The sequence below is a fragment of the Brachypodium distachyon genome, chromosome 1, assembly GCF_000005505.3.
Source record: "Brachypodium distachyon strain Bd21 chromosome 1, Brachypodium_distachyon_v3.0, whole genome shotgun sequence".
Lineage (NCBI taxonomy): Eukaryota > Viridiplantae > Streptophyta > Magnoliopsida > Poales > Poaceae > Brachypodium > Brachypodium distachyon.
Window position 1 is genome coordinate 1672619 of NC_016131.3, and position 19181 is coordinate 1691799.

The 19181-nt window shown below is 42.9% G+C and overlaps 2 protein-coding genes and 1 pseudogene across 2 annotated transcripts; 2 read left to right on the top strand and 1 right to left on the bottom strand.

Moving 5' to 3' along the window:
- Nucleotides 1-284: 284 nt before the first annotated feature.
- On the bottom strand, nucleotides 285-7865 carry LOC100822411 (retrovirus-related Pol polyprotein from transposon TNT 1-94). The gene is given in 5 exon segments (XM_024456771.1): nucleotides 285-1565; nucleotides 1568-3441; nucleotides 3721-4950; nucleotides 5040-6456; nucleotides 7177-7865. Coding segments are annotated over 2 exon segments (1629 nt in total). The 5' UTR covers nucleotides 2895-3441; nucleotides 3721-4950; nucleotides 5040-6456; nucleotides 7177-7865; the 3' UTR covers nucleotides 285-1263.
- A 668-nt stretch (nucleotides 7866-8533) lies between these two features.
- On the top strand, nucleotides 8534-10232 carry LOC100845128 (annotated as a pseudogene).
- A 2131-nt stretch (nucleotides 10233-12363) lies between these two features.
- On the top strand, nucleotides 12364-17775 carry LOC100826420 (nicotinate phosphoribosyltransferase 2). The gene is made up of 15 exons (XM_003562814.4): nucleotides 12364-12611; nucleotides 12852-12996; nucleotides 13131-13250; nucleotides 13356-13490; nucleotides 13574-13635; nucleotides 13997-14072; nucleotides 14652-14753; nucleotides 15021-15137; nucleotides 15465-15523; nucleotides 15895-16069; nucleotides 16138-16272; nucleotides 16368-16466; nucleotides 16610-16718; nucleotides 17227-17339; nucleotides 17436-17775. Exons 1-15 carry the CDS (start codon nucleotides 12463-12465, stop codon nucleotides 17511-17513), a joined length of 1674 nt encoding a protein of 557 aa, XP_003562862.1. The 5' UTR covers nucleotides 12364-12462; the 3' UTR covers nucleotides 17514-17775.
- Nucleotides 17776-19181: the final 1406 nt, after the last annotated feature.

The window sequence follows — 19181 nt, forward strand, 5'->3', positions numbered from 1 at the left end:
GTAGTGATGATGCAGGAGAACATCAACACCAATATCCCAGCTTGATTATGTATTTGTTTCCTGGATTGTGCGATTATGTGCAGGTTGTTGGAGCCCTCCTGCTTGTCTGAATATCTTTTACAAATTCTTCAGACACAAACAACTTGGTGCAATGGTGGCAGAACAGGTATTCCTTGCTATGTACTATGAGCTGCCAAAATTACTGGTTTGAATACTATGACTCCAACCTTTGTTTCATATGAAAAGACGCTAGCTCCTGATTTGATGACAAAGAACAAAGAAAATGACAACATGAAAATCACGTTGTAGTCGTCCGAGGTGGTAGCTCTTACAAAATGGGGAATTCAGGAATTACATACAATATTCCTTAGTGATAGTTTGCTATATACATGTCTCCATGGGCCTCATATGGGCCAGTCCTACAGTATACACATTACACACTTAAAACCCCTTTCAAACTCAATGTGGATCTGAAAACTGGTTTGGAGAATGCAACACATTGAGTTTGCCACTATGAAGACAATGTTGCTCTCTAGTTTGAGCTTTGGTAAAGAAGTCTGCAACTTGAAACTCAGATGGCACATACTGAAGGGCGATGGTTGACTGCTGACAATGAGAACGAGTGAATGAAGCATCCACTCCAATATGCTTAGTCAACTCATGTTTGACAGGATCATTGGCAATCTGTATGGCCCCGGTGTTATCACAAAGAAGAGGTGTAGGATCCTTGCAGTCCACACCTATATCAGCCAACAACCAACGGAGCCAAACAATCTCAGAAGTAGTGGTGGCCAGCGCCCGAAGCTCAGCTTCTGTACTTGATCTTGACACTGCAGTTTGCTTCTTAGACTTCCATGCGATGAGAGAAGTGCCAAGAAAAATGCAATAGCCAGTAACCGATCGCCGATCAATGGGATCACTCGCCCATGTCGAATCAGAGTAAGCATGAAGCTTGAGTTGACTCGAACGAGCATAGAACAAGCACTGAGAAGCAGTGCCCCTCAAATAACGCAGCACACGAAGCAAGTGGCGGTAATGGACTGATGTGGGAGCACTGACGAACTGGCTGAGTACATGAACAACATGAGCAATATCCGGTCTGGTGACAGTAAGATAAACAAGACTGCCAACTATATGACGGTACCGAGAGGGATCATCAAGCAGGACACCATCACTACTACGAAGATGTACATGGAGTTCCATGGGTGTAGCAGCAACACGTGTGTCAATGAGACCAGAACGAGAGATAAGATCCTCAATATATCAATGCTGAGAGAGAGAGTAACCCTCAGCTGCAGAGGTGACCTCAATCCCCAAGAAGTAGCTGAGAGGGCCCAAATCAGACATCATGAACTGCTCACTGAGGCGCTGCTTCACAAAGGTGATATACTCCAAATCATCTCCAGTGATGAGCATGTCGTCCACATAAAGCAAGAGTAGCGTGTGTCCATGCTCGGAGGTATGAGTGAATAATGCCGGATCATGGTCGCTAGGAGAGAATCCAGCAGCACAAACAACTGAATTGAACCGCTCAAACCAGGCCCTGGGAGCTTGCTTGAGACCAAAAGAGCACATCGGAGGCAACAAACATGGTCAGCAGGAGCATCAATGCCGGGCGGTGGTTTCATGTAAACTTCTTCATGTAAATCACCATGAAGAAAAGCATTCTTCACATCCATCTGGGAGATAGTCCAGGAACGTGCTGCCGACACAGCTATCAAAGTCCGAATAGTTGTCATATGAGCAACGGGAGCAAAAGTTTCATCATAATCACGGCCAAATGCCTGCTGAAAACCACGAGCAACAAGACGAGCCGTGTAGCGTGCTACCGAGCCATGAGAGTTGGTTTTGATCTTAAACACCCATTTGCATGTAATAGGAACGACTCGAGCTAGTAGAGGAACAAGATCCCAAGTGCCATTACGTTCCAATGCTGCAAGCTCTTCTGACATAGATTCCTGCCACTCAGGAATACTCGCGGCCTCCTCATAAGTACTAGGTTCACATACAACTCCAGCAATAGAACGATATCTCTCAGGAAGAGATAAATTACCACGATCACGAAGGCGGTACCTAGAAGGCGAGGCAGGTTGCTGATCGTCATGAGGAGCATCGGTGGTACTGGCCGGTACATTGGAAGGAGAAGAAGTGGAAGGCTGATCCTGAGTGGAAACACGAGGTCGACGACTATAGTGGTAAGGAAAAGGGGATATGTCAACAACTGAAGGAGTAGGTAAAGATGTATCAAGTGATGCAGGAGGAACAAAAGAAGGTATTGGAATGTCAGTGGAAGAATCAGAAGACGGAATAGGAGGGAGATAGAGGAAAGAAATTGAATCTGGAGGTGACGGAGACTTAGGAGTGGAAGAAGAGTAGAAATAGGGTTGGTCCTCCACAAAGGTGACATCTCGAGACATGCGAATACGACGGGCAGATGGATCATAGCAACGATATCCTTTATGCTCAAGTCTATACCCAAGGAAAACACACTCAACCGACTGGGCGGTTAACTTGGTTCGCTCTCGAGGTGCCAACAGAACATAACAAGTACAACCAAAAACCCGAAGATGGTCATACTCAGGAGGAGAGCCAAACAAGATCTCTCCGGGCCATTTTCCCTCAAGGCGAGAAGATTGCTGGATATTAATGAGATAAACAGCGGTTGAGACTGCCTCAGCCCAAAAGTGAGAAGGAACAAACGAGACAATCAAAAGAGTGCGGACAGTCTCAATGATGTGACGATGTTTACGCTCAGCAACACCATTTTGAAGGTGAGCACCAGGACACGAAAGTTGAGGGAGAGTGCCCTCTGAAGAAAGGAACTGGCAAAAAATGGCCGACATATATTCCCCCCCTCCCCCCCGAATCAGAACGAAAAATTCGAATAGCAGCATTAAATTGAGTGTGGACCATACAAGCAAAAGACCGGTATATAGACAACAATTGAGAGCGGTGTTTCATAAAGTAGATCCATGTATATCGAGAGTGATCATCAACAAATATAACATAGTACTTATGACCACCCTTAGAGGCAAAAGGAGCAGGACCCCAAACATCAGAGTGTATAAGATCAAAAGGGGAACTAGAGATGGAAATACTAGTAGGGTACGGAAGTTGGATCTGCTTGCCAAGCTTACAACCCTTACAATCAAAACTAGGATCAAGAGACACATGACCTAGGACTCCCTCATGGACTAAGGTAGATAGGCGGGAACCACACAAATGTCCCAAACAATGATGCCACAAAGGAAACATAGCAGAGGATGCAGATCCCAAAGCTAAGGCTGAATCTGAAGTAGTGTCAGGGCAAAAGGATGACGACGGTAGACTCAAGTGATCAAGAACATAGAGTCTAGGAGAACGTCTACGCCGATGGCCACTGAGTCCAGGAGAACGTCTACGGCGATGGCCAGTACCAACGAGTGCTCGGGTTTGACGATCCTGGACAAAGCAAGAAGAATCATCAAAACCAACAAAACAATTCATGTCGGTAAGTTGACCAACACAAATGAGATTCATAGACAGCTTGGGCACAAGAGACACATCAGGAATAGTAAACTGAGAAGTGGAAAGAATGCCATGATGAGTAACCGAACAAGAAGTGCCATCAGCTGTTTGTACACAAGTACCATCTGTAACTGACTGACATGAGGCAAGTTGAGAGGCATCGGAAGTCATGTGAAAAGAAGCTCCTGAGTAGTACCCAGGAAGGAGAAGTACCTAGAGCAGGAGTAGACGCTGCTGAACCATCGGACAATTGATGGCTCATCTCAGGCTGAACAGTCATGACTGAAGCTGCAGACGCTGAAGGGACATTGGTCGCACGCCGAGGCGCACCCCCCTGAGAAGCACCACGCCTGGCCCTTAGCTCGGCCAGCAACTCCGGGCGTAACTTGAAACATCTCTGAACACGGTGGCCAGGCCTCTTGCAGTGAGAGCAAATAATCTCACTAAAAGAGGGGGCAGCAGCAACTCCAAGCTGAGGAACCACCGAAGAAGCAAGCACATGCGGAAGAGCCACCGAAGATGAGGCAAGTGAGCGAAGGCGGGTCTCCTCAGCAAGCAAAGATGAGAGAGCCACTGCCATGTTTGGGAGCTTGGTTCGGCTAAGAAGCTGACCTCTTATTTGCTCAAAATCTGGCCTAAGTCGCATCACAAAATCAAACATCTGAATTATAATTTTGATTCATAAACTTAATCACCAAGATAGATTTCATTGACCTGTCTATTCATGATCCTTGCCACTTCACATCTGAATTATAATTCTGAAGGAACAATTTACGAATGCATAAAAATCAACCCAATAATAAGAAACCATACAAAACTTGCATAAATTTTATCATAGAAGCTGACTGACTGATTCATGTCCATTGTCCAGCTAGCCAATGATTGATTAGTGCAAGGGAATAAGCCTTCACCTTACTACTCTTGCCCTGCTCCTATAATGCATTATAACCTTTTATTTTCTTTACCTAGAACTGAATCACCCCCAGTGCTATCTAGAGAAGCTTCCATGTGATAGCAATATGAAATTACTTGGTGCAGCACCAAAGAGGCTGCTGCACAAGATCTATTGCACAAATCAATTTAACTGCCAGCGACATGATTGAGTGAAGTACGCATATTAATGGATCAGTAATTTTGTCTTTTTCTCATGGTAGATATCAAGGAGTACCTGTTCTGCCACCATTGTACTGAGTTGAGTACCGTTTGTCTGAAGAATTTGTAAAGGTCAAGTGCCTGATATCCATTTGTCTGAAGAATTTGACACACAGGAGGCATATCTCTCAAGTGCCTAATATCTCAATGATAACATGTGTATGTCCAGATCCTTTGGATGTGCTAGCATACTTTTTCTCGGAATCACCACGAAAGTTTGTCGTACACTGCAATGAGAGCTTGACACTGTGTGTGTCCCAGAATCAGTTGATACTCCATTGATGGAACCTACTGGTCACAGCAATAGCAAATAAGATTACATTGCCAGAATTAAAATTCAAGAATAATCAGAATGGTTGAAACATGTGATACTCAGATACCTTTTATCAAACCATCCTTGGCAGATTTGACGAAAGATTCCCAGAAAACCCCACAAATCTCACAATATACCATAGTTTCATGATCGTCAAATGTGCACGTGGAGCACTTCGAAAGAACAGACACTTTATTTGATGACTTCTTCAATGACTCTACAAAAGAGTGGCAACGTAATGTAATAGTATAAGATACCAAGGTGACAAACTGAAGGCAGATAAACTAATAAACAGAATTAACAAATTAATAGTTAAGTGCCCGTGCGTTGCTACAGAACGACAAAAAGATGGCACCACTTAAAAAAAATTGTCTGACACTTCTATAAATGAATGACATACAACACTATATACATTGTTTAAGAAGAGGGCATATCATTGACATGCATAATTGAAAGTACACCGGTTATTAAAAAAGGAAGAGAGTGTGATCAACCACTCTAAAGACTGTAACCATAAATACTTCTATGCTTTGATATGTCAGGAAAAATCATCTTAAGTGCATCAGTATAATTAAGGAGTAATAGAAAAATCTGTTAAAAAGTACAAATAATAAATACAAATTCGTTGATAGATGGCATGATTGCTCAACAAAAAAAGAGAGCATTTGCCAAACTCGCTGCATTTTTCTTCCGGGAACTACTTTTTGCAAAGCTGACAGGTCGGTCAGCTGACAATAATTTGAGCACGAATCCTATGATTCAGAAAATGGCTGCCCAAATGACGACTCTTACAAATGCTACAACAAAGAACAAAGTGAAAAAAGGGTTCTAAGAAACTCCTCAGCTCTTGCAGACAGCAATTATAACCCTTTATCTTGTGCAGTAGGACATTTTTCAGTGTAGGCAAACCATGTTCTGCAGCATACTCTTGACTTTGCGGCTTTTCTTCTCTCTGAGATGTTAGCACAATTAGCATCCATATAAGTGAAAAGAAACAGAAAAGGATACGCACAATCCTATCATACAAGCAAAAGATAGGTAGGTTTAATATGGAAATTTGTTTAAAAAAAATGCAAACTCTGGAGCCTGGATCATCTATGCTAGCCAAAAGATGAACATGTGTAATCTTGAAAAGGGAATATTAAAAATGCTCTCATTAGACTGGAATGCATGCCCCAAAATGTAGCTAATTATATACAGTTATAAACATTTAGTAATAAACTTGGGAGTAGATCTGACAGCCAAAGAGGATCCTTGGGGCTCCTCAATTCCAAAAGCCTGCTTTGGTTTGTCAATCTCCAAATCTGCTCAACTGGGATGAACTCAATAATGTGAAATGCCGCGTCGAAGACAGCCAACTCCCTCAATTTTTGGTGGCTCGTGGCTGATCAGGAGGCACTCATGATTCAGCAAGATAGAGTAGACTTCTGAAGGCTTTAACCATCTGCTCCTTGCTTCTTTGAGAAGCATGTTGATATCAGAACCTACAACCAGAGAAAGAACTAAATTAGTAGATACAATATTAATTCGTTGATAGATGGAATGATTGCTCAACAAAAAAAGAGAGCATTTGCCAAAAAAAGAGTCTTCATAATAAGGGAAATTTTTGTAACCCCACTGATGTCATAAAAGGGAATTGATCACTGATTTCATTAATGAAACCATAGGGTTATAAAAACAGTGAACAAAGAATCAGCAGCTATTGGGGATAATTGATAAGAAAGTGATCATTAACTTCCCGAAGTTAAACACTACAAGCTACACAAATTGCTATTTATAGGCTGACTGTACTGACCAACTGTTCTAAGTTCTTGGAGCAGTATTACTTAAAACTCGTAGCATCACACTGATATGCTCCAAAGTTATAGCAACAACCGATCATGCCAGCACTTACACTCAGGAGTTACGTATCATAAAGTTCAAACCTCTTGTGAAATAAACTTGCAGGACTGAAGTATGTGACTGAACAAAACCAAGCAAAAGTTTCAGACTGCAACAAGGAATTGATCAAATTAATCCTTACCCACAACAAATGCAGTATCAATGGCATCTTGGTCTCAAACAAAACGTACAAGCATTGGACCTCTAAAAATCTATTGATCTGAAACAAAATGTACAAGCATGTACACTCGAGAGCAGTTGTTCTGGTGTCCGCGAATTTTATTGCCGCGATATCCCATTGGATGTGGTCGAAGAAGCCCTACCTCAGCCTGGGCCGAAGCCTGCGCCCTGCCACCGCGTGTCTGTGAAGAGGAAGAACTCCATTGCGTCCGTGTCAGGACGAGAGATCCATTGGGGAGGGCCGCATGGCACGGAGAGAGATTGAGAGAGCCAGGGGAGGGGGGGGGGTGTGGTGGTAAGGAGTAGGATGCGCTCCAATTAATGGAGGTGGTTTGCACGGGGAGATGGAGTTGCATTCGAGAGAGATTGGGAACGAAGGAGGGATGGGGGGAACCGCCATTGCCGGCGAGCCAGGGAGACAGCCATGTAGAGATAGGGGATTAGGAGGAGGATGGCCGGAAAGCACTGACCTGAGCGCCCCCGTCGAATCCTCGATCCAAAGCGGTGGTGGCTGGGGAAGGGGCAGGCGCACGGCGGCGGCGACGGGCATGGAGGGAGGAGGCGGCACGTCAGGAGAGGGGAGCAGCTCGGGCAGGCGCCTGCTACTGGACGCTCGCGCGAGGCAGAGAGGCGGGGAAGGAGGGCGCCTTGTTTCAGCGGGAGCGGCGTGGACGTGGGCGAGCAGCGCCGAGTCGGCAGAGGCTGAAGGCGCCGGCGAGGGACGCAGATGCAGGGGGATGAGGACAGCAGGCGGCGGCGGCAGCAGCGAGCGACGCGGGGGAGACACGCTAGGGCACGGGGATGGTGGGCTGCTCTCTGTACGATGCGGCTGGGTTTTTCTTTACTACTTGAGCGACGGACGACGTACGCAGCGCTGACCAAACTGTCAATTAAGAAGTACTATAACTATAATAACTAGTAACTAGTAAAGATTAAAAATAACGTTCGAAAAAACAAGGAAAAAGAAGCCGACTCACAGTAGAAGAGAAAAGCTCGGCGGAAGTGAAACCGATCCTACACGGATCCTCCCCTTCCCCCGCGCCGTCGGCGAGGCGGCTACAACCTCCCCTCCGCGGCTTTGCGGCAGGCGTCACCCACCCCTCACCCCCGGTCGCCGGCGAAAACCACTCCCCTTCGCGCCCTTTGCTGAGATGTCCTAATCAGGACAGGAATCGGCGATCCGGTGAGAGTTCTGCCTTGTTGCACCGCCCTCCTCCATAAATAAAGGCAGCGTCCATTGATTTTCTTGTGTAATCGAGAGAGAAAAGAGCTGTTTATTTTATTAGGGAAATTTGTCTCTTGAGAAGTGGAAATTAGGATTTGAGTCCTCCAGTTGTTGCGCCGGCCACGTATAGAGAAGAAGGAGCAGGATTTCAGTTCAACGATCCATCGAATAAGGTGTGGTCGGTCTCTGATATGTTGGAGAATTGTTGTTTCCTCTTCTGTTCATGTCGCTGTGTTCATTTTGTTAGGCTTATTTTGTTGCTGTGAATAAATGTGATGCAGAAATCCGCAGCTGCTTTGGACGGAGCCGGAGGAGACAGGCTTAGCAAGCTGCCTGATGACGTTCTACTCAACATCCTGGAGAGGGTGGACACGCTGGATGCCTTAAGAACCTGCATCCTCTCAAAACGAATGCTAAAGCTCCCCACCATGCTCTCGCGGTTTGACATCAACGTTGGTAACCTTTTGCAACACCATGACGTCGCGTCCCATGGCTTCAAAGTTGGTCATGTTATTCAGTACAACAATGCTGTTGCTGGTGTCACAGAGAAGATCCTGAGTGCAAGGAATCTAGAGATCCCCATCCGCAAGATAAGGCTCAGATTCTACGTGGGGCGTGATGGATGTCTCTCCATTAGCAAAGCTTTTGCGGGCACCATGAAAACTCAGAGGGTTGAACACGCTGAGTTTGTACTCATCACCGACAGGTCTTGTCAAAAGTGCACTCACAACGATCTCCTCTGCTATGCGCAGCAGTTCAATAATTGTCTTGGTGATTATCCAGCTGCATTTGCTGGCCTCACTCACCTCTGGCTGCGAGGTATGAGGTTTGGTGAATTGGACATGCCCAACATCCTTAGCACCTGCAAGCGGTTGGTATCTCTGCGTTTGTCCTGCTGTGATGCAGGGGTCCGTTCAGTGCTGCACATAGAGCATGCTGAAGAAATTTGGGGCAGTCCAGCTCAACGGCCTACCAAAACTCCAACATGAGAACTTTGTGGGCTGGTGTTACCCAGACCCCCTGAATTTTGGTCCGGTCCCGCAACTTTCAAAGCTGCGTCTTGAACAAATGGGTATTAGTTGGACTAAGAATCTCCAGTTAATGTCCCCTGGATAAGCGACCTGCATTTGGATTTTTTAAGTGAAAAGGTACTCACTCTAGCCAGTCCTACTCTTTGATGCTTATGATAATAATACTGCAAGTTTTTTCTAGCGCTTGATGGTGTAACTTATTTGCAACTTACACTCGATTATTAATTTGCTTTTTTTTTTGGCCAAATTTGGGTTCTACCAGAAAGCCCGAAATTGCTTGCCCCTGTGCTTGGCAAACTACAGGTCGTGAATCTGGATAATCTTCTTGAAGGATGTGATATCGCTTGGACCATGTTCATTCTTGAAGCTGCACCCTCCCTAAGGGAGCTCTGCATCACGGTGTGGGATCATTGGTGCAAAATTGTGAAAGACAAGGAGCTTCGAAGGAAAAATGGTTACTGTGAGAAAGCAAACGTGGAGTGGCAACCATCTGCTTTTAATTTGAAGCACAAGAATCTGGTTAAGCTTACCATCTACGGTTTCCAACCTGATGAAATTTTTGTGCAATACGTGAGGCGCATTTTGAAAGTTGTGGTGAACATGAGGGAGGTATCTCTGCACGACAGGAAGGTGTGTGAGCGCTGTGTGGATTTGGATATCCGAAGACCGTCGAGGAGAAGGATATGTTGAAGATGGAAATGGTCAAGGAGTTCAGGATAGCTTCCCCTGCGGTGATCCACTTCAGGTCCTAATAATTGAGAATGAGATGCATGTCATGCATGGTGATCAGTTATCTGTATGCTCTGGAGCGTAAATCATTCATGGCATCAGCATGATCTGTCCTGTCATATAACTGGAAGGAGTTCCCGAACTACATAGTTCAGTATTAATTTGTTTCATCTGTACTTCTATTTTTCCTTGAATTGGAGCTTGTACTATTTCCCTGTGGAGAAAATAGTTATTAGTATCCGTTCCGAATATTCTGATATCCGTGATGCTCCCCTTTGGGATAACAGTTTTTTTGAAGAAATCGATCTGTTTCACCTTTTTACTGGTTGTACCTTGTAAACCAAATGGCTGTTCACTTTGGTATTCTACTTTTGCTATATATACTATAACCTCCAACCCCTAATGCCAAAGGATTTTGCAGCCTCTCCATGCTTGTGCAGTTTCTGTCTTCATGACCACGCCCTTTGTCAGAGATGGTGGCCTCTCTTAGCAGTGCGCCCGTACAGATAGCGGCTCCTAGGAAATTCTGGCAGGCAGCCAGAAGTCTTTAGAGACTTCGGAATCTTCCTCTGGCACGTTTGCTGGGGGATTTTGATTTGGCATGGTCTCCTCTCCATTGGGGGCAGTGATGGTCTGCTTTCTGCTTGGCTGCTCCAATGCTCTACTTTGCCGATCGGATCAGGTCAGTTCCACCCTCGCTATGTCCTTGTCTTCTGTGTTTGGTTGTCTCGAGCGCCTTGTTGGTGGCCATCGGTTGGAGCTTCAGGTTAATTGTCTCAGTGGCGAATCCTTATTGTCATTGCAGACATACTTTAGATGAATCAATAATTTTTGCAAAGGCTTTGCGCATGTGGAGAAGCGGTAAGTTTTTGTTAGTCAAACAAAATCAATTATGGTGTTTCTCCTTTGTTTGACAGAGAGCATAGGCTCTTGCTCACGAGAAAGAGAACCCATCACCAAATTTTGTTGTACCTTCGCTTATCACGAGGGCAAGCAAATAATCACTAGCTTATTTCAATTGCCTGATTCTTTTGAGAAATAAAATAGCATAGTATTTGTAAAGAGTTGGTCAGAAATTTCAGTGTGTAACATTCCGTCCTTCTGCTGGCCAAATCCCAAACTACTGCTGAGTGTGGACTCAAAAGTCTTTATATTTCGCATGTCTCTGATAAGATTTTCGATATAAGCCTCATGTGGTATGTTGATCCTGTTGCGGTTTGATATCTGTAGCTCTGTGATGATTTTGTGTGTACTACATTGCCTGATCTATTGCCCCTTTGGTTATGATCATATATAGATGCTGCATATTGCTCCTTGTGCAAATGTGCATCATATGCTATTGATGGATGCAAACTACGGAGTATCAGACATATTATCTGTTATTGCTGTGCTATGGAGGCTTTGCATGTCCGAGAAATAAATAGCTGGACGCAAGTCGTGACAGTTCGAGTTGAAGCTTCATGTCTTCTTCTTTCTATTAGTTTGCAACTTGTGTTGCTTTGTAGTTCACCTTTTGAAACCTTTTGATTTGCTACCTTGTACAATGCACAAGTGGTTTCATGAAAAGGTTCCTAAAGGTGCATCTTCACATATCTGTTTACCAGACTTGTTGATTAGTCTATCAATGTGCACTTATTTGATTTGAAAATAAGGCACCGATTTCCAATTTTGAAATATGTACCCATTTGTAGCTTCACTTTAGTTAACATGGCCAAAGTCATTTGTATGGATATTTGCAAGGTTAGATGGCAATGCGTTGGTTTCAGTCCGATGGTCGTAGGCATCACATTAAAACCTATTCCTGCAGTGGCTATTTCATTATCTGTGAATAGGTTGTATTATTTTCTTTCATATACCCTTCATCGACATATATTCTTACATCCTGTGCATGTAGGTATATCCTGATGGCCTTTTTTCTCTTTCATATGCACTGAATTTGCTCTTGGTGGAGAGAGCAAAATTATTATTTCCGGAAAACTGCAAGGAACGTTGTAAGAGGCAAAAAAGAAAAAAGGAAAAAGAGTTCAGGTTTCTGTCCCGAAGGTTAATTTACTTTGCATGATGCGTAATACAGTTGCTGTAACTGATCGCTGTAGTCAGTTTCGTATTGCATAGTAACTACTCCCTCCATCCATAATAAGTGTCTTTGATTTAATACAATTTTTTCAAAATACAGAAATGATTTACATAAATATTATCTTCTTCCTGGTTGATCAAAATACAGAAATATCAGTTCTTTGTCAAGAATCAAGATGGATTGTCTTGGCAAGGTGGGCCTCAACGGTCCAGTTAGTCACAGAAAGCCCACGGACGCCCGCACGGCCTTGTCCATTTTCCTCCTCACACACACAGACGCAAGTGGCCATTGTCGGCTGCTCGCGATTCCCTGTCGCCTCGTCCACCCACCTCCCCAATTCTCTCCGGCCAGCTCCCCGGAGAAAAGGATGGCCGCCGCCGCGGCGGTGGAGAACGGGGAGTGCGTGCGGGTGCCGCGGCCGACCAACCCGATGGTCACGCCGCTGCTCACCGACCTCTACCAGTTCACCATGGCCTACGCCTACTGGAAGGCCGGCAAGCACCTCGATCGCGCCGTGTCAGAACCCTAAACCCCTCCCTCCCTCCCCGCACGATCTAGTTTTGGTTCATTCGTCCCACCAGTTTGCTATTATGCTCCGTCGATTTATCAGAGACCCAGCCGGGGAGGGGGACGATCCCCGCTGGAATTGGCCCAATTTGGAGTTTGGGGTTCTAGCTACCGGGACTTTGGAAGCATCTTGATGCGATAATTTGAAACATCTAATTTGACATTTATTGTGAACTGCAATGTTTTCAGCTTTGATCTTTACTTTCGGAAGAATCCATTTGCTGGTGAGTTCACCATCTTTGGTGGTCTTGAAGAGTGTATTCGATTTATCGCCAACTTCAAGTTAAAAGAGGAGGAAATCAATTTCTTGCGGGCTACATTGCCTGCATGTGAGGTGGGAATGCCAATCTTGTAGGAAAAATCTGAATCCATGTCGCTCTCAACTCTCAAGTACATTCACTGCTTGTCTAGATAATCTTTCTCATGTTTGCTGGGGACTACAAATGTGTGCTGTTTTTCTTTTGGTAGGATGGCTTCTTTGAGTACCTCAGTTCGATTGACTGCTCAGATGTTGAGGTTTATGCCATTCCTGAGGGTTCCGTTGTCTTTCCTAAGGTTCCACTGATGATAATCGAAGGACCTGTTGCAGTAAGTACCATGAGCTGGCAAGTTGTCACATATTGTCTTTTTGTTTAACAGGATGTAATTATTCCTAACATGGTATTCTGATTTGCTGTTTAAATTGTATCCCAGGTTGTTCAACTTCTTGAAACTCCATTTTTAAGTCTGGTGAACTATGCTTCGTTAGTTACCACAAATGCTGCAAGGCACCGACTTGTAGCAGGAAAGCCAAAGAATTTACTTGAATTTGGACTTCGAAGGGCCCAAGTGAGTCTCACATTTTCTTCATTTTGTTTTGTTTCTTTTGATTCATTATCCTTTACACGAACTTTTATACACTCGTATTCCAGGGGCCTGATGGAGGAATTAGCGCATCAAGATATTCTTATATGGGAGGATTTGATGCAACAAGGTCTGGTCTGCTCACACAATGAGTACACTACTGTAGCTGTACAATTTCTCTGTATTCCCTTTTTGTCTGACCTTCAAAAAAATTGTTACTTCTTTATTGCTTTTTAGATTCTTTTCTGATCGCTCATCGGTATATGTCCACATAGCCTTGAATTTCCCTTGCTACTGATGTAACCTATCATTAACTGTCTAGAAAAGTATCAGAAATAACTATGTTAAACCAGAATTAGATTATAATTATTCTTGGCCAATACTGGGATACATGAACCAACTTTTATTTATATTGAAGCCCCTATAAATAATGCTTATTCAAAGTAAAGTTTATCATAATAAGCAATAATCTGATATTCCTACCTGAGCAGCAATGTTGCAGCAGGAAGGTTATTTGGGATACCAATACGTGGGACACACTCACATGCATTTGTGAGCTCTTTCCTGGTTAGTGGTTACATTCAGGTCTTGCTTGGTTCATAAATAAGTTTGCTGGTAATTGGACTTATTTCAACTTTGTTGTTTACTAGTATTACAAACATCATTTCTGTCTTGGAAAGAAACATCTTCCATGGTTGGATAAATTTGACGTTTCTTAAGTGATATATGTACCATAAATTTTTGTTATCATCATCCAGATAGCACACGTTTGCTTCTTTCCCCAGATCTCCTCTTTTGGGGCTGCATCATACTTAAACGAATGCATATGATTCATCAATCCAGATGATATTAGTCAGCCCTTGCACCCACATTGATAGTCAAATGCAGAATAGGGAAAGAACAGTATATTTGGTCAGTGAAGCTAAGGCCTGTTAGCCTTATCAAATATACAAGTTTAATAAACATTCATCTGATAGAGTTGGCAATTTGAGAAAAATGGTGCGCTGAGGCATCAAATTCAACGTAGTGACTAATGATCTGTAGGTCATGAGCCTTGCAACTATTTCATTCCATATTTGTTCTGGGTAAGAAACAGAACTATTGTATAGCAGTGGTCGTCTGTTCTAATGTATTATCTGTCTGCAGGGTCTTGATGAAATCATTGATAAAAGACTTTCTAGTTCTGATGGTTCAAACAAATGTGAAGACTTTGTTTCTCTGGTGCAGAATTGGCTGATGAAGATTCAGGTGTGACAAAATACCAGTTATTTTGATAATTCTTTCGTTAAACATTATGTACATACTTGCTGAACAAAAGTGTGGCATTTTGGTCTTTAGAATCAATTTGAAATAACTTTGTTGCCTATACTTGAAGTGGCTTGAGCAGATTTGACATGAAACTTTCTCTTCATTGCAAGTTGCGATATATTTTTTCTGTAATTTGTTGCTATAGAACCTATAGTTACCAATTTTCGTTGAACTACTCAAGATCTATTATTGTTACATGATTTTCAGGATGCTAGCTCATTGCGTGGTACCTTTGGAGAAACAAATCAAAGTGAGTTGGCCGCATTCACGTCATATGCATTGGCATTTCCAAACTCCTTCCTGGCCCTGGTGGACACATACGATGTTAGTTGATCATTGCTCTGCATTAGTATATTCACTCTTTTTATGTCATGGCTAAAATATTCATCTGCTGAATGGATGCTTTCCTGAAACTCACTTACTTTGTGGACTTATTTTATGGTTATGGATCAATTATGAGTATTGCCCATATATGATGAAATCTTGTTTCATGTAACTGTTTTAAATTATTATCCAAGCCAAAATGTACATGTGTTTGCTTTGGTTTGTAACAACTATGGTCTAACTATTTAAGGACTGACATTGGCAGGACTAATGCATTAGCCCAAGTTATATGTGAGCATATTTGACATTTAAGTAATGCGTTGCTAGGTCACGAGGAGCGGAGTGCCAAACTTCTGTGCTGTTGCTTTAGCCCTCAATGATATGGGGTAATCTTGCACTCAACTCTTCTTGACACTTCTGTTCTAGCTGATGACTAACACAAAATTGAATGGAGCTTTCTCCTGAGTTTCTCCATGCTAGTACTTTCTAGTTTATATATCCGTATATACCTTCTTTTCAGTTCTCCTTACATTATGCAATAGCTATATTTTTCGCTTGATGGTTCACTGATGTGTAACTTGTTGTTGGTCCTAGAACTTTAGTATTAAAATTTGCATATTTAAGGGCTTTTGTATATAACCAACAATTGAGTTAAGAAATGGATAATTTTACTTGGTAGGTCTGTCTATATTTGACTTCTTTACTAGACTTAAATCTTTTACTGTCGGCAGCATTGATGAAAACTTTTCATTTCCAGGTATAAGGCAGTCGGAATTAGGTTAGACTCTGGTGATTTAGCATATCTGTCTATTGAGACACGCAAGTTCTTCTGTACAATTGAAAAAGAATTTGGGGTTGTTGGCTTTGCAAGAACGAATATTACAGCAAGCAATGATCTCAATGAGGAAACAATTGATGCTCTGAACAAGCAGGTAAGCTGTCCTTTAAGCTTGTATATTTCTCTAGGCCTTGGTGCATGATTATTTGCATTTTTGTGTAGGGCCATGAGGTAGACTCATTTGGCATCGGCACCTACCTAGTCACTTGCTATGCACAAGCAGCACTTGGTTGTGTATTCAAGTTAGTTGAAATCAACAAACAGCCTCGCATTAAACTCTCTGAAGATGTCACAAAGGTATGAAATGTCATTACTCATTACCATTTCAAAGAAAAGATAGCTTAAGCAATCTCCTCTGCTAGAATGACTGAATTTGTAGTTCGCGTCTCCAGGTATCCATACCATGTAAAAAACGATGCTACAGGTTGTATGGAAAAGAAGGTTATCCTTTAGTTGATATAATGACCGGAGAAGACGAGCCAAGCCCAAAGGTAAACTACATTCATGTTACACTCCAGCAGTAAGCCTGCATAAAGAATGTTTCAAAACTCGTTGTGCTGCCAAAGTGTTAATCTTACACTTTTTCCGTAACTACTTAGCACATCTGTTTCATCATTTCTGCATTCCTTTATAGGTTGGAGAGAGGCTCCTGTGTCGTCACCCTTTCATTGAGTCAAAGAGGGCTCATGTTGTTCCACAGCATGTTGAGGAGTTATTGCAGTGCTACTGGCCTGGAAATTCATGTACGTGCATATACACTGAAGTTAGCTTCTACTGTTCTAACTAGATATGGATATATACGTCATTTGTCACTCTAGTTCCTGCAAGTACTAATGTGCTCTGACTTCTAGCTTGTTTTATCAGCGTAGTTGCAGCTGCTAAAATTGGGTGCCTTGAAACAAACATGAGAACAGCAAAGCCAATACCATATATCCATTCTAAATAACACGCAATATGATATAGTAAGGCGTCAATACTGGTATTACCAGAAGTAGTTGGCAGTGCAACCACAACATCATGCCACTGATTACTGCGACCAATATAGGATATGATTTCCGCTAATAGGTATTATTATTGCGACTGTGCGATTATAACGGTAGTTTACTATTAGTTGGAGAATATCTTTTTTTGCTTACATCAATTGAACAAACGTGGCGTCTTATTTCAAATTGATGGATGAGTAATGTATTATCAAGCATTAAAGTTAATAAGGACATTGATGCCAATCTTTATTTGATTATCATGTTGAAGCCAAACAAAGGGAAGAGCTGCCATCCATCAACGAAAACAGGAGCAGGTGCATGCGTCATCTGGACCGTATGAGGCCTGACCATTTGAGGAGGTTGAATCCAACACCGTACAAGGTCTGATTGCTCTTAAGATAGATCCTAGCAAACATATCCTGACGCCTTACATTTTGCTCACACCTTGCATTCCCACTGTATGCTATCCTTGATCAGGTAAGCGTGAGCGCTCAGCTGTACGATTTCATCCATTTCTTGTGGCTGAACGAAGCACCGGTTGGCGAACTGCAATGAAGAAAAAATAGAGTCCAGCACTGAAATAAAACCCTTGTAACTCTGTTTCTGCAAGAATAATGTATGCAAAATCTTGGCACGGTGTCTGAGGATTTGACCTCGCGCATATGTAAGTGCTCAAAAGCTCAACAGGTAGTGTTGAGTTAAACACAGCACCTACAAAATAACCTGCGACTGTAAACTGTGACCATGTAGCGTAACAATGAGGCAGAGGAAGTTCGCCCCAGGAAAAAAATAAAAGATTCCATCAGATCTGGCTGAATGCTTGTTTTTTTCCTGTCAAATGTGAAGCTTAGTAACACAATCCTGTAGAATCTTCCCTCCTATTCCTACATTCCAAAGGGCACCACTAAAGGAACTTTTTTCCTACAAAAAATCCCATCCTTTGAAATTCCTACATAAATACCGTTTTCCATTAGGGTTTTTTTTAGCGAAGTACCCCACTTTATTAACTCAAAACAAATGTTGGGATACAGGATATATCAGGGGAATTAAGCAGCCATAAACGGCGCCCCTCGTCTAGAGCTAAAGCAGCCTTAGAAAGATTATGAGTATCAACGTTTGCCTCCCTCTTCTCATGCCCCAGGAGAACCTGATCAAAGCGCTTCATCCTCTCCAGAAACTCCCTGGCGATCGTGCTGTATGGACAGAGGTTATCTTCATGGAAATTCTTCACGACATTGAGACAATCAGACACGATTTGCACTGAAGAAAGACCCAAATCAGAGGCAAGCCCGTTTTCCATTGGGTGGTGAACGGAATGGAACACTAGTAGAAACAGAGAGAAGGCGAAACGGACTGATTTAGAGCCATTAGCAGCCGGCCCATCTAAGGTTCTGCGGCAGATGTGTGGTCACACTGGGCTAGGCCCAAGGCCCAAGCAACAGTACGGATGTTTTCACCCAGGGGCTAGCGACAAAGAAGAGGAAGATTAGGAGGAGTGCATCTTTACAGATGAGCATCTGAATACAATACTCATGTTCCACGCTTGAGATCGATATATCCAAACCACAGATTAATTAATTTAATTTATATAAAGCTCAAAATAATTTACTCCCTTGTAATTAATCAAGCCATGCATGTGTGCCCGCCAATTACTAAACTCCATCCATGCATGTGCCTTCCACATGGACGCATGCTCCATGCATGTTGTATAATACTCCGTAGATCGCTTGGGCTGTCAATTTGAGTTAATTAATAATCTGTCTTACCTTTTGAGTGTTGACTGGATCAAAGTAGGAGACAGCGAATTATATGTAAGAAGGTTCCATTCTTTACCTTTCCTACATAGCTGGCGTACGGTTAATATAAAGGCAGCGGCATACTGTAGATTTGTTTAAACTCGGTAGTCGGTAGTGGGCGGGGCGAGGCGTGATGATTGAAATATGATGGCTCTCTCGTTAACCTTTGCAGAGACAGACAGAGAGAAAGAGAGTGTTCTGCATGTGTCTGCATGTCCGCTGCCAGCCTGCCGCATGATCTTACCAACTGTTCCGTCCGACCCAAAATTGTGATCGAAATATTACATGTATCTAAACATTTTTAACAAATAGATATATTCATATTTAAATAAATTTGTGTCAAGAATTTAGAATCAGAGAGTATTATCGATCCTCGCTCCATCACACATATTGGCATATTTAATTGCAAACCACAATACGTATAAAA